The sequence below is a fragment of the Ptychodera flava genome, chromosome 19 (assembly GCF_041260155.1).
Source record: "Ptychodera flava strain L36383 chromosome 19, AS_Pfla_20210202, whole genome shotgun sequence".
Classification (NCBI taxonomy): Eukaryota; Metazoa; Hemichordata; class Enteropneusta; family Ptychoderidae; genus Ptychodera; species Ptychodera flava.
In genome coordinates, this window is record NC_091946.1 from 815,644 (window position 1) to 831,838 (window position 16,195).

Below are 16,195 nucleotides of genomic sequence, written 5' to 3' on the forward strand. Positions count from 1 at the left end.
CAGTGCAGCCTCTACATTTAATTTGACGGCAATAATATTATTGTATACTTTTACGTGAAATCTCTTGTCAAAAGCAACAGCCGATTATTGTGATCAACATCAGCAGGTGTAAATAAATTAGAACAACACAAAGTACCTCCAGATTTCCAAAAAATAGTAAATAATTGACCAACTGTTATATTTGACAGCTTTCAAATACAAAATGACTAATTAGCTTACTTTTTTCTACAGAATAAGTCGGATAACAAGCAAAAAAAGATTCTTGCTATAGCAGAACTGTGTTATAGAATAGGCGATACGCGCAAAGTGGTACCCTCAAAACTGCTAGTTTCGCAAGGCATCATGGGTATAGAATGCTGGTCCGCGGAACTGTAAAGGCGTTTTTTGAACAATAACATCACTGAACATACTCATCATTGTCACTAGTCAGCAATAATGTTGGACAGCCAAAAAAGTTTAATGTTTGGGTACCACTATCACTTTTCCTACTTTTGTTGACATTGAATTTTTATTAAATCACCAATAAATACTTCTATAATGTACTTTTTCTTTGTGATTAATTACATTCATATGCATGGAGTTACATTTCACACTGAATCCATTTCTTAGAAACACACTTTAATGTTTGTTTATACCATGATGTACACTTGCTATGATTAAGCATTCAAGTTCATAAATATTTGACATGGGCAGATTGTAATCAAATCTGGAAGACATTCCCATTTCAGAGTGGCAAGAATTAGTGACAGTAGACATGGCATACCTGTTTATGAATATTTTAGAGGTTCAAATGCTTCAGTAAAATCTGGTCATTTAGAGCAATTTTGGTGATTGGCCTAAACAAAATAAATATCTCAAAGTTGACGCAAACTAACAAACACAAAAGATTCACCTTTGTAACTTGGACATGTAGAAGTATGCAACTGCAACCATACAAGCATTTACCATTGCAGTAAATTATCTAAATGTTTATTATCGGAAAAGTTTACGGGTTTTAAAAAAAAAATGAACAGATTTTGTGAACAACCGCACATGGCCTATATTATGTATCAGTTATAATGAAAGCTACATTTGCTTTCTGTTAAAGTTTTGTTTTATTCCATCAAAATGAAAAGAAAGTTCTGTGAGGAATGTGTCACAGTCATCTTGGTGACTATTGGGTCTATTGTCACAAGAAAATCATATGAATTTTGAACAATTGATACAAATTACTCAAACAGTCATCATTATGACTATTGGGTCTATTGTCAGCCAGAAAATTATATGAATTTTGAGTAATATTAATTACTTAGTCGTCATGGTGACTATTGGGTCTATTGTCAGCAAGAAAATTATATGAATTTTGAGTAATATTAATTACTTAGTCGTCATGGTGACTATTGGTACTATTGTCACCAAGAAAATCATATGAATTTTGAGTAATTCTAATTACTCACACAGTCATCATGGTGAATATTAATTGTCACCAAGAAAATCATATGAATTTTGAGTATGAAATACATGTAGTTCTTACTCAAACAGTCATCATAATGACTATTGGATCTATTGTCACCAAGAAAATCATATGACTTTTGTGTATGAAATAGTTTTTACTCACACAGTTGGCACATATTCTTGTGGAAATGCATTGTGAGTATAAACGTACAGCATACATGTCTTGCCAACAGCTCCATCACCAACAACCACACATTTTATATTTCTTGTTGACATTGTTAATGTCAATTGCTGCAACAAATATGAAAAAGGACATTTTTATTGACAAGTTTATCATAAACTTTTCTTTTACAAATATATAATGTTGAGATGTACCTGCAATGTACAGTAAGCATTCATGATATATTGTGTTATGAAACATTGGAGAAATTCCAAACCACAGAAAAATTTACTTGAAACAAATCTCTAAAATTAGTTTTTGGCTATTTTGCAGCTGTTTAAATTTCAGATCAAGGCTGCTTATATACCAGTAGATACCCATTTAAATTCAAGTCTAAAGACACTTATGTATTCAAACAAGTTTATTTATATTTATTTTCATTTATTTAAATTGCTTTCTTGATTGATTATTTATTTATTTATCAACTCATTTATTATTTTAAGCATTTTACTGGTATCATTATCCTTCAGGCTATTTGCATAATTAAGAGTCTGTTTTCCCATGCAAATCTTATGTTCTTTATCAAAATCGAATTCAGGGTCGTACGTCAGCGCCGCTCGCTTTGTCATACCTCAGACAGGAGCAATCATAATTAGCATAAGAATAATGAAATGACCTCGGAAAGGTCAGAATGCGACCATCACGATTGTCGTGACAATGCAACGTTTGCAGACTTTTGAATTGATGTTTGTTTCTGTCATTATACGGTGATAACAGGTCTACTTTGTTTCTAAAACACGGCAGTAATATAATTATTAGATTATAAAAACGGCAGATATAGGTAGACACGGGGACATTCCGACCAAACTTGAGAACTGCACAGTTGACGCCCAACCGTGTCGAAACCAACGAAAGAATGGGACCAGTAGTGTTTAGATCTCGTCGCAAGTTTGGAAGTTAACCCATTACTTCCTCAAAATCATCCAACCGATGTACACTTCCGCGAACTATGTTTAGCTTCCGACCGCCATGGAGTGACGAAATGTACGTGAAGAGTTGTTACTGACTTTGAACGGATACTTCACACCCCTAGAAGTTATGTATTAAGTTGAGATTGTACGGTAATGGAGCTATTTAGACTACAACGCCCTTTGCGTGACGCGCGCCTCCTGTGACTCTACAACACAGGTCTGTCTTACCGTCACTTCCCTATCAAACAGTCTTCTTCAATGGCACAATTCGATTGACACACTTTGTGACAAGCATTTCGAGAATAAACACAGTCTCATAATGAAATGCAAATGAGCGAATGAGTTGGTTGTTATCGACTTAATATACACTCACTCGCTGTCCGGTGATAACAATTACCACGGTGACTTACTCTATATAATGGGAAACGTACACATACCTTTACGGATATCCACAATTAAAAGTACCACAACTGAACAGAACGTAGAGCACTGGTGACATGTATAAAGAAATATCATGTACCAGGAAGTATATATTGGGGTTTCTTTATAGGATGTCAAGTTCCTCACCTGGTACTAAAAATAGTGACCAATCGTCACGAGTTGAAGTTTTATTGTTAACACTGAGGGCGCCACTCTACAAGTAATGTGTGTCACAGTGTGTCACAGTACAAGCTGTATGTACTGCATAAGGCAATAATCCATCTCTCTGCTAGAGTTCCACTGAACATGTTGAATCGTGTATCTACTTCCACGTTCAGCACAGAAAATCCATTGCACGGTAGATCACGGTGCCTCCACCACTAGCTGCAATAATTGTAGCCCCCACCAGGGCTACAATTATTGCAGCTACCTCCACCACAATCTAACGTAAATCTCGTGTGGCTGTATGCTTTAGACTCTTCGGAGTGCATAATCCTCACTGAATAAGTTGCAGACGCTCTATCAAGAGATTGTTCATATTTTCAGCTAGGTCAATTCTTGTTTTTGTCGTTTTTAACCTGTTCATTTTAGGTTACAGTATGCTAGGCTGGTCATTGTTGGAAAAACACTATTCTGTAAACTAACCTCTATGTGCTCTCACTTTTCAATTTATTTTAGCTGAAATAACTACTTGACGTTTCAATCAGAATAAACTTCAGCTCGTCATGTATAGGCCTATATTTGAAGTCTGAACTGCTATTTATACTTTTCGGGTTCATACTTACATCCTTACCTTTTGTTCAACAATCTATACCCGGCTTCTTTTATTAAACTCATTGACTAAACAATTGGTCCCTGAATTCGAGTTGTAGTGTGAGATCAGCGAATGAAATGCTCCCCTGTGATACTACGATTTGTGAATAGTTATGAAACATAGAAACATATTGGAGTGTCTTCGGTATCATTGCAAGGACAAGTCTAAAGTCAGCTTCCCGCGAAACGGCCCGAAGTCGATTTTCAAAAGAAAAAATCTCACTGACAGAATTTTAATTCATTTTCTTTTCGGTTGATAACCCAAGCTACCTTACACCAGTACCTCATCATAGCAACCATTGATAACTTTCAATCACCTATAATAACGTGTTAAATAGAAGTTAAAAAGGAGGATATTTTACGTGTCTTTCTTGGAATGTCTTTGAATAACTGGTGACATTCGAGAGTTTTGGCGTCAGTATTTCTGTTTAGGTATTTGTTTCAATGTGCAAACTTCAGTACTTCGTTTCGTAAAGCGCTCGAGCTTGTTAATCAACAAGACTGCAACTTACGTCATTTGAGATTTTACGTTGTTCTTGAGCATGTTATATGAAAAGCAGACGATGAAAATCATTTTATCACACCGTCAATCCGTCTATCAGTATCGATTCGGACACGGGAGTATATGGAACGGAGATCGCCATATATTTCTGTCATAAGACTACATCTGTGAACATAGACTGTCGAAAGTCCCTTGTGCCTTTTTTGTCTCTCATTAGTGTTGTATCTCGACCTTATGACGGTAGGGGGAATCGCAAGAGTAGCTCCGAAGGCGCGAGCTGGGCATTCCGAAAGCTTACGCGCTTCACGGCACTCGCTTGCGATTTCCACCATAACATTGTCGCATGTGAGAGAGACTACACCAATGAGAGACAGAAAAGGCGCAAGTGACTGTCGACAGTCTACCGTGAACACTTTGTTCTCTCTCTCTCTCTTCTTTTCCCGCCGTATGATATTTTTGAACGATTTGCTTGTCTTGATTCGTAAGATTTCAATTTACGGTAAGTCACGGTGTTGAAGGTACTTATGGGTCCGTTGGGAAGACATAATAATAATAATAATAATAATATCTTGATTACCCTTAATCATATTAATATTACAATTCCGTAATGAATGTACATTTGAATTGTGCTGTGATAAAGGGTAAACGGAAACGGAAAATAGCAAATGCTAGTCTAGTCCGTTCCCAAAGCCATTTGATGTTAAAGCAAGAAAAAGAAGAAGAAACAAGAAAACTGAAGTATATCGAGGGTAGTGTAACACGAAAGTAGCTGGACTGCAAAGTAACCTAATTGTAACAAAGTAACTAAGTGAATAAAAGAACAACTACATAAATAAATATATAACTAAATAGATACATTACGAGTAAGTAGCAATACGTAAAACAGAAAACCATAAAAAAAACGTATAGAAAAATATATATATTTAAATATGATATACATATATGTAAAGTTGAATATAACTCTTCGTCACTTAAGAGTAGACTTGAAAGTGCTAAGTAACTAAGTGAATAAGAACAACTACATAAATAAATAAATAAATATATAACTAAATAAATACATTACGAGTAAGTAGAAAATAAGTAAAATAAAAACAACAACAAAATGTATAGAGAAATATATATATTTATATATGATATACATATTTGTAAAGTTGAATATAACTCTTCATCACTTAAAACACTAACCGTGTATGAGGAGACTTGAAAGGGAGTGTCTGAACGAACTTCTACTAGTTTTTGTTTTAATTTGTTTAGGTAATGTATTCCAATAGATGCAACCTGTATATGATATTGAGAATTTACCCAAGGAAGTGTTGACACTTGGGACATAAAGGTTACCATTAATTTTATGACGTGTACTGTAGCAATGAGAAGGCAACTGACAGTATGTTGTAAGACTGTGTGGCAAGTTATTATTTATAAGATCATACATGAATGTACTGATTTGTAATTTATGTAATTTGTATATATCGAGAATATTTAGTTGTTTTAACAGAGTAGCTGAGTTTGCTGTGAAGTCACTGAAAGTTATAAGTCTTACTGCCATTTTTTTGCGAAATAAAGATACTATTGAGATGTGAGGGATATGTTGAACCCCAAACTTCAAGGCCATAAGTGATGTGTGGTAGGATGAAAGTTTTGTATAGAAGAATAAGGATATTGCGTGGTAAAAACTGTCTTAATTTGAATAGGATGCCAACCTTTTTTCTGATAATAGAATTAATCATTTTAATGTGCTTTGACCATTTCAGATGTCTGTCCATGTGAATACCTACAAATGATGTCACTTCAACCTCATTGATAACTGTAAGCTTATTATTGACGTGTAGAGTGACATTCAAGAAAATATTTTTGGTATGATTTCTGAAGACAATGTAATTTGTTTTGAGGTGGTTTACAGTAAGTTTGTTAGCCCTGCACCAGTCCACTACAGTATTGAGGTGAATGTCGACAGTATTTAAATTTATATTAACTTGGTTACCAGGGAACGTATGAAATAGATTGTATCGTCAGCAAACAATCTAAAATTGAAGTATGTGGAGGAACGGGCAATGTCATTGATAAATAGTAAAAATAGGGTAGGTCCGAGGACAGATCCTTGTGGTACTCCACATGTAAAATTAAGGTATGATGAGGTATTATTATTGACAGAGACTAGTTGGGATCTATTGTGTAAGTAATTTCTAAACCAAAGTAAAGGAAGACCTCGAATACCATAGTGAGCAAGCTTAGAAAGAAGAATTTCATGATTGATTGTATCAAAAGCTTTAGAAAAGTCAAGGAAAATACCAAGTGTAACTTTGCCATTATCAAGTTGTTTGATAAGATAATTGATTAGATTTACAATTGAAAGTGTTGTGCTGTATTTATGACGAAATCCATATTGATGCTCATATAAAATATTGTTTTTTTCTATGTACTGAATTAAGCGTGCATTGACAATTTTTTCTAGAATCTTACTTAACAGGGGCAATACTGATATAGGTCTATAATTTCCGGGATCATCTGTTGTGCCTTTTTTAAAGATTGGTGTGACTTTGGCTATAGAGATTGGGGGAAAATTCCGGTCTGAAATGACAGATTGATATATATGCCAAGGGTTTTGATGTTATAGCTGCCCCATCGATTATAAGTCTGGCTGGCATTTTGTCATAGCTACATGCCTTTTTTGGATTCAGGGTGCAAATGATGTTATGAACTTCAGATTGTGTAGTGGAGGACATGAAAAAGGAATGTGTTGTGGGTTCAGTGAGGTAACTATTTGACTATTAAAGTTTTTATGAGGAGAATTGATTTTGTTGGCAAGGTCAGGTCCAATGTTGACGAAATAATTATTGAATGCATTTATTATGTCAGGTTTTGCAGACAATGTATTATGCACTCCATTTGACAGTACTCGTAGACTGTCTGGCAAGGTCTTTTTAGCCTTTTCCTCATGATTTCTGAGGACTTGCTTGATAGTTTTCCAAATTACATTGGTATTACCCTTGTTTTCTATAAAAATACTGTTATAATACATTTTTTTAGCTTTCCTAAGAACAGTAGACAACACATTTCTAAATCTCTTATATCTATCAACAACAATGACATCAAAGTTTGATTTGAGCACTTTACTATACAATTTTTCTTTTGTATTAATTGATTTTTTAATTGCCTTAGTGACCCATGGTACAATTCATCAAAAACACTCTGAAAATTATTATATGCTTCATTTGCATCCTTACATATATAAACTCGATCCCACGGAGCATGAGTTAGATCTGCACAGAAGCGAGTAGAATTGTAGAATTTGTAATTTCTTATACTGTTTTGAGAGATTAGTTGTGATATTTTCTATGACGATAAAAAATGGAAAATGGTCAGAAATATCTGTAATCAAAGTACCGGCATGAATTGGATGCTGTACAATATTGGTGTAGATATGGTCAATTAATGTTTCAGATGAGCTGGTCACTCTGGTAGGTGTAGAAATCAACTGGTGAAAACCAAGGCATATAGTTGTATGTGTTCTGGCATATAAATCTATATTAAAATCTCCCATTAAAATACATTTAGTTTTATCAAGTTTGAACGTATTTAGCACATCAAGCAGACTAACCTGAAACTCAGAGATATCGGTATTTGGCTTTCTATAGATGATTCCTATTATTATTTTAGTATTATTGACTGATACCTCCAACCAAAGAGACTCTGAATGTATCACATTCTTTTTAATCAATTTATAAACTATGATAATGATTGCTTTGTTTTCAAATTGATTACGGGGTTTGCTTTAAATTTCGAAGAGGACATTAAATTAAGAAACATAAAATACATATTTGTGTTCTCGTTAAAAGTCGAAATAATAAAAACAGTATTGAAGGGACAAGAATAAATTTGAAACTAGTACTATGCAAAATCGCAAAAGAGGAATAGTACTTCTTGGGGTACATTCTCTTAACAAATGTCTAATTTGAAGGTCAATTTTACATTTTAGAAAGGGACAGTAACTTTACATTTATCTACATATACTATATAGACCCATAGGGTCATAAGGCATTATCAGTAATATCAAGAGTGTAAAAAAAGAATAAACTTATCATTATGAATACTGTCCATAAAATTATATATTTCTGTTATCATTGTACACTTCTAAAAGAACCCTGCTGCACTCGAATCCTGAATGATGATTAGTTTTCATGCTAAATTCACGCAGTTGTACAACAGACCCTGTAATATAATATATTTGTGATTACGGATATTCTTAACAAAAAGTAATGTACAGTTACAAAAGTACCCTACAACACTCGAATCCTGAGTAATGATACGTATCTATGCCAAACTCACGCAGTTGTAGCACAGACCCTCAGAAATATGGTCAATATAGTTGGATCAGTAACATCGCACGGTAACTTGATGCGCGCTGTCACTGTACAGCCTCGGTAGACTCTCTGTCGAGGCAGTACTGTGACCTTGCATCAAGTTTAATACTGCGCAATGCTGCAACTATTATTTGAGGGTCTGTGCTGCAGCTGTAGGAATTTGGCATAACTGCTTATCACCATTTAGGATTCGAATGTTGTAGAGTACTTTGGAAGTACAATATATATACAGTGTACAAATATAAATTTTTTATCAAAAATATTCATACTCGTAAATTATACAACTGCGCGAATTTTGGCATGAAAACTGATCATCATTCAGGACTCAAATGCTGTAGGGCACTTTTGTAAGTATACAGTAATGACAAATATTTAATTTTATAAACAGTATTCATAATCATAAATTTATTAATTTTTTTACACTCTTGCTATTACTGATAATGCCCTGTGCCCCTGTGATAGGCCTACTGGTACTCAGATAATACACACTTTGCATAATGAATGCCAACCTTACTCTCTCCATGAACGAATGCTGACCTGCCATGCTTCGAGCAACAATTATTTGGGGTTTTGGTTGTTGTTTGTTTTGTTTTGTTTTTGCATTCGGTTATTTTCCGTTGTTAGAAAAATAAGTTTTTCCACTTTTAAAGTCACAATTAAAGCTTATGGTAAGATGCATCACTAATCCTACAGTAAAGTCAGCAGAATTTAGCAGTGGTTTGTCAAAAGAATACAGCTGCATTTAATAGCTTTATACGTATCACGCGTATGCTGTACTTGAAAAATGTGAAAAAGGGCATTACCTATGAAATGCTCGACGAGTAGGCCTAATGAAATTGAGAGCTTTTTGTGAAAACTACACCTTTAGGCCTACGGTAACAGGGCAAACTGAAAACAAAAACGATCTGGTGATATCTTCCCTCGAAGGAAGGACGAAAAAGTGAAATGAGTTGACATTAGCTATTCGCTGGTATATTGATATCATTGCATGTTACTCGTTCTACCCATAGTGGCCAAAGTGGCTGAGAATCCCCCACCCCGATATGGAGGTCGATATGAAATGGTCCTTAAATCCGAATTCGAATCCGAATCCGATTGGCTATTGTGAACTCGGGCTTGGCTGTTGACTCGCTCTTTCCGTATCGTCTTTTACCTTGTTCAGGATTTGAGTCGGTGTCACTGTTATTGTTAAACTTTGTGCTTATAAAGTTGTTGTTGTTGCTGTTGTTATGGAAGTTTGACGTACCCAGTAACCTATTCTTACCCCTGAGAAATTTGAAATTGAATGAAAATACTAAATTGTCATGAGCAGAGAAATGGCGGCCACCGACAAACCTGTCCAAGTGGAGCAAGTGCCTTTGGACTCGCAAGCTAGCAATCCGCTGTCGCGAAAACTGAATAAGATATTAGAGACGAGGCTAGACAATGACAAGGTATAGTATTCTCCTCTGCTAATTTTGCGTCAAGTCACTATTTCCCTTTGCTTGCCGACACGACATTGGCTGGCATGCGGTCGTCAGCTTTGCCAGTGTTCTCTGAATCGTGGCACAGCAGTGCAGTGTGGACGTTTCGTTTCCACGTCATCACGACTGGCGTATCCGGTAACTGTAAATCTCAACTGTAGGTTGTCTGATGCATGGATGTAAATTTACGTAGATTGTCTGATGCAGTGGTTTTTGGTGGTTCGACATTGAACTCCAAGGTCATTGTAACTTTGCCGGTAAGCGACTTTCTGGAGTTCCGCCACTTCCGAGAGCATTAGGAAAATTACAAGGAAAAGAAACTGCAGAGCCCGGGCTGCAGAGTACCAATACTACCATGGTTTCGTTTCAGGGCCGTTCTCAATTTGGTCAGTCAGTGCACCAATGGTCTCAGATTTACAATGAGTGGCTGTAATTGCAACGATTTGAGCCATGCATTATTTTTAGTTCTCACTGATTTACTTTTGAACACAAAACACACTCACGTTGTGGGTGAAGTGGGCGTGTCAGGGTATGAGGCATTATAGCCAGTATCCTTTACTACTATAGGGTGACTTGCCTAGACCCTATACTTCGCATGGCCGGAGTGGGGTCGGAGGCACGGCCGTAAGCGAAGTATAGGGTCTAGGCAATAGGGTGACTGGACGATTTTTAAAACTATATCATATATATATATATATATATATATATATATATATATATATATATATATATATATATATATATATATATATATATATATATATATATATATATATATATATATATTATATATATCATGCTACCTTGTGTCGTTCTGATTGAACCAAAGGGTCCTCAGGCTCCGATGATGATGATGTTGTTGTTTTTATTATTGTTGTTGTTGTTGTTGATAGTATTTGCAGAAAGAACAAGTATGCGCTGCGAAATTCAATACAGCCTAACTATACATGTGCGTTGCAGCCTAACTATACTATGCGTTGCAAATTCAATACAGCCTAACTATACATGTGCGTTGTTGCCTAACTATACATGTGCGTTGCAAATTCAATACAGCCTAACATTACATGTGCGTTGTTGCCTAACTATACATGTGCGTTGCAAATTCAATACAGCCTAACATTACCCAAGGGTTGTCACTTCATTGCCACACACTTTTTTTCAATCGCCAAAAATGCACCTAGCAAGCATCGAAATCGGTAAAATTCGACGTAGGGTCAAAGCACATTAGTCCTTCTCAATCATACTCAGACATTTTTACCTCTTGCCGATGAAAAGTCGACAAATCGGCAGGTTTTTCAATGCATCTCGTCGTCTCTTGATTCCAGATTTAAAAGGCCGCGCGAAAGATCTAGTCACGTGGGCGCATTTCAAATCGAACCAATAGCAGAGCTGGATGGGCCCAGCGTGAAAACCCGGCAGTAACGTAAGTTTCTCACGTCTTTTGAAGACTATGGGTGACACTGTCTGCGTGCGTCTGCGTATGAAATTCTGGTAACTTTAACAGTTCCAGTTCACCCATAGCAAGAGAACGTTCTTTCCAAAGACGTGAGAAACTTACGTTACTGCCGGGTTTTCACGCTGGGCCCATCCAGCTCTGCTATTGGTTCGATTTGAAATGCGCCCACGTGACTAGATCTTTCGCGCGGCCTTTTAAATCTGGAATCAAGAGACCACTAGATGCATTGAAAAACCTGCCGATTTGTCGACTTTTCATCGGCAAGAGGTAAAAATGTCTGAGTATGATTGAGAAGGACTAATGTGCTTTGACCCTATGTCGAATTTTACCGATTTCGATGCTGGCTAGGTGCATTTTTGGCGATTGAAAAGAAGTGTGTGGCAATGAAGTGACAACCCTTGGGTAATGTTAGGCTGTATTGAATTTGCAACGCACATGTATAGTTAGGCAACAACGCACATGTAATGTTAGGCTGTATTGAATTTGCAACGCACATGTATAGTTAGGCAACAACGCACATGTATAGTTAGGCTGTATTGAATTTGCAACGCATAGTATAGTTAGGCTGCAACGCACATGTATAGTTAGGCTGTATTGAATTTCGCAGCGCATACTTTGTTCTTTTCTGCAAATACTATCAACAACAACAACAACAATAATAAAAACAACAACATCATCATCATCGGAGCCTGAGGACCCTTTGATTGAACGAGAGCTCATTCCACCGATGCTAAAATACTGTTTTAACTTTTAGCACTGATAGCGGTGGTAAAACGGGCCTCTGAAGCAGCATATTCGAAAATTGCCTGGTCGGTGCATTTGAACGTACCTATATAACCATAGACCCTTGAGAAAAACAGAAACATTCCAGTTTGTTTCAAAGGCCTAAGACTGAATTTTGATACACAGATAAAGTGTGGGTCTGTAACTCACCTCTTGGTGTAAATTTGGATCGATGATGAAAGACATCTCTGAAGCAGCATATTTTGGGTGTGATGCACACAAATATTAGTGCAACAGTGCACAGTGCACTTTGCTTGATATTGCGGGAGTCAAAACGTGATATATCCTACCGCTCTTTATGTAAAATGAAGATAGTATTCGTTCATGACCCATAAATTGACACTTTCTCACAGTAATGGTATGTCAGATATTACCAAAGTTTGGGCTGTAACAGACCGGAGTGTCCTAACGATGTAGACCAAGAAGTTCAAAATAACATTGTATGGGATGACTCCTAGCAACTGTGATAAAATTTAACATCAAATGCAACGAGCAGTGTCAGCGTCCAGCTCTTGCTGCATCATGCAACACACTCTGCACAACTGTTCATCACAGTTGCAGTCATCACAAGTCTAGATTCTTTCAAAACTTTTTGAAAGAAACTTTTTCTTTTTGTTTTCTGGTACAATTGACGTCCAAATTATCCATCAAAAATAGATTCTGTAACTACACTGTGCCGTCTCTGAATGTCGCAACAGTCAACGTATACCGTATACGCATATGTGGTACAGAATGAGACAAATCTATTTTTAGTTTGCAAAAAAAGCCAGGACTATATTGTTCTTTTGTAAATTTACGAAAAAAATGGTTACTTTTTCTTTTGATTTGAACTCTTGACCCATTTTCTGTTGACCCATTTTCTGTGTGACTGTAGCAGGTATTTTTTGACAAGTATGGTGTTGTGTTGCATGCGAATAAAATGCAATGTCGATATGAACGTAATACGTATCGTAGGATACTGTGTGCCCAACTTATTAAAAATGCTCGGTCTCGGGCGCAGAATTTCTTACGGTCGATCTCTTGTGAAGACGTCCGTTTTCTGCATTTAGGGCTTAAAGTGATGAAAATACCCAAGTAAGACAACAAAGACACGCAAGTTGATATAATATAATAGCAATAACCCCCTTCACAGCTGGGTATACAGTCGATTTTGGTAGAATTCGCTCCATATAGCACTCACCTATCGACTCATGCTATATGTTGTGCATTGTACCAAAATCTCATGTATACCCTCCTGCGGCGGGGGTTATTGCTTAAATGTTTTGCCAAAATCTTGATGACACCTGTTGAAAGTTTTAGCATAACCCTTTTCCTGCCAAGTCCATATTTCACCACCAGATCAAGATGGTTAAAATTAATGAAACACAACATATTCCACACGGTGTATTTTAACATAATACTGTACATTTGAAGGCTGTTGAAAACATAAATACTGTAAACTTGATTTTTTGGGACTAAAGATGCTATAAAATACCAAACCAAGTGGGTGAAAATACTCCATGTTTTGGCTCAATACCAATTTTTAGTGACTTGGCTGATGGGGAAGTGATACTGTCTGGCAGGAAAAGGGTTAAAGTCCAAATCTAGAAAAATAATTTGGCTAATTAGCATAATCTCAATTTGGCAGCCTCTGGAAAATCAAAGTTTCCAAATTCTTTCCCTGAGAATATTGTAATGAGGAATAATGAGATAGTGTGACCAAAAATTGGACCCAATATGGTTAAAATGGCTCAAAGATGATTAACTTTTTTTTGATATGTTGAAAGATACTGAATGGATGGGTGCCAATGCATATATTCAACCCCGGTTCTAGACAAACAAGTCATTGTCAATGACATAGTCCGTGCAAAATAATAATTCTGTCACTGTAATACATCGAAAGTGCATAAATCCAATAGTTGAAACATACGTCAATACAAGAAAGCATGTTGGTCCCTTAGTTACATACATCCAACAAAAAAAACTTCTGTAGCATTGATAGGAAGATCACAATAAGGTATGTGCATAAGGCTCAGGCAGGGGCCCAGGAAAGGGTACATGGCCAAGTCACCGAGACAGTCCTTGGATATGCTGTTGTTTGGTAGCTATTATCAAGAATGTACCATAACATGGGGCATATTTTATTGTATGATAATTTTTTTAGTTCAGCCATGTTAGCCTTGGATCTGTTGAAATCAGGTATGCTTCACTATAGTCTGCCCAAATCGGATAGGATTATACTATAGTATTAGGGAAGAGGTCATTTTCAAATAGGCGGTACCGCCAATACCTCCCGCGGTATACCTCTAACCCTGGAGGGACGGGCGGTAAAGCAGTTAGCAGCTTTTAATGAGCTTGCATGCATAATGAGACCGCGGAAAACCGCGCTACTTAGTACGTCATTAGTAAACTATTGTTTTGAAGTCGTCTGATTTTTGCGGACAGCCATTTGGAAACTGAGTGAATGACAAGACTGACTTGGAGCAAGTCTTGTCAGTAACGCGACGAAGCGCCAAATAGCTCAGAATTGGGTTATGGCCACAAGTTGCTTGGCAACCACGAAAATGTTGCATTCAGTAAATTTTTAGTTCTCCAGAAAATGCGACTGTGTGAGCATGTTTTGTGAGTCGGCACATCTCAATCCAAATCTGTGCAAAAAGTTACGCGCACAGTACGCATAAGCCACTCTGCATTGCGTTCTCGCTATGAGTGCAATCTTCTATCAGCGATTTGACATACCGGCGTACGGTAGCTAAAATCATGGATGTAAAAAAAATAGAGGCACGTCATTTCATTGCAGTATTGTTTATGGGTATCCCCAACTTGCAGAGGAAATATGGTCAGATGTAAAGATGGACGATTTAACAGACAGAGTGTACACGTCATGGTTAAATAATCTAGTATCGATGTTAGAGTAGTCATAAAGTTTAGAGTGGAGAAGTCATAAAGTTTCGGCGATTTCATGAACCCAGCGTGCCCAGAGATACATGACGTGCGATAAAAAGTGTTGAGAAATGGAGTCACAAATTTCCAACATATATTGATGATTTTACAGACCGAGCATCACGTCAAGTATCGATTTTATGACAGAAATATGTGGGACATCAAAGCTGGATGCTGATCTCTAAATACGTATGGTAAAGTCGCACTGTACTCTCATGGTCAATGCAATGTTGCTGACTTTCGGGCAGTTGGACGCGTGACGTTGACATCAATTATGCAAATCAAATACGTCACAGGGTTCACGAACTCGACGTCGTCATCACATGCACAGAATCGCACGTCCAAAAAACGATCATCGCATAGAGTGTCACGTTCAGCAAATGATTTCGGGACAATGTTTTTAATCTGGCAATGTCTAAATTGACCTTTCAACACCAAGAGTCTTTGGATAACAAGTCTGATTTATGTAGAATCATTATTGAACGTACGGTAGCTGTACGTCAGCCAAGTCTAGCCACGCTGATGGGTCTTCAAACAAATCAAGTTCACGGAATTTTCAGTGCTGCACTGGGCTTATGTACCGCCATGGATCACAGGCGCACGGAACGTTTCGTAGATCGTCGTCGGATGGGAAGTGAGGCCGAAGGCCGAACCTCGGTACTGTGACTGACACTGTGAGGCCGAAGGCCAAACCTCGGTACTGTACCGAGGTCGACGATCTACGAAACGTTCCGTGCACCTGTGCCATGGATATACAAAAATGGTACCGGTGAGCGGTGTTGCTTGACAAAACGTCGGCATTTTATGGCGATCAGAGCAGAAATGATCTGAGAAATTTTACTGTGCAGCTACAGTAGTCTACAGACACATTCATTCAAAATCATCAAAATGCAGAGCATTTTATCTAGAT

At 37.0% G+C, this 16,195-nt stretch overlaps 2 protein-coding genes across 6 annotated transcripts in view; one reads left to right on the forward strand and one right to left on the reverse strand.

Moving 5' to 3' along the window:
* Positions 1 to 3,184, reverse strand: part of LOC139118325 (ras-related C3 botulinum toxin substrate 1-like) — a 31,987-nt gene extending 28,803 nt beyond the window's left edge. The window contains exons 1-2 of one of the 3 annotated variants that reach the window (XM_070681581.1): positions 3,003 to 3,184; positions 1,598 to 1,725 (exon numbers count right to left, since the gene is read on the reverse strand). In XM_070681581.1, the coding sequence (XP_070537682.1) occupies positions 1,598 to 1,710 (113 nt within the window). In that variant the 5' untranslated portion in view covers positions 1,711 to 1,725; positions 3,003 to 3,184. Of the gene's footprint in view, positions 1 to 1,597; positions 1,726 to 2,793; positions 2,983 to 3,002 lie in introns of those variants that run through there. The other 2 variants (XM_070681584.1, XM_070681583.1) reach the window with 2 other exon arrangements.
* A 6,565-nt stretch (positions 3,185 to 9,749) lies between these two features.
* LOC139118335 (conserved oligomeric Golgi complex subunit 6-like) overlaps positions 9,750 to 16,195 on the forward strand; it is a 76,544-nt gene continuing 70,098 nt past the window's right edge. Inside the window, exon 1 of one of the 3 annotated variants that reach the window (XM_070681596.1) lies at positions 9,750 to 10,094. In XM_070681596.1, coding sequence (XP_070537697.1) covers positions 9,966 to 10,094 — 129 coding nt within the window. In that variant the 5' untranslated portion in view covers positions 9,750 to 9,965. Of the gene's footprint in view, positions 10,095 to 10,282; positions 10,382 to 16,195 lie in introns of those variants that run through there. The other 2 variants (XM_070681598.1, XM_070681597.1) reach the window with 2 other exon arrangements.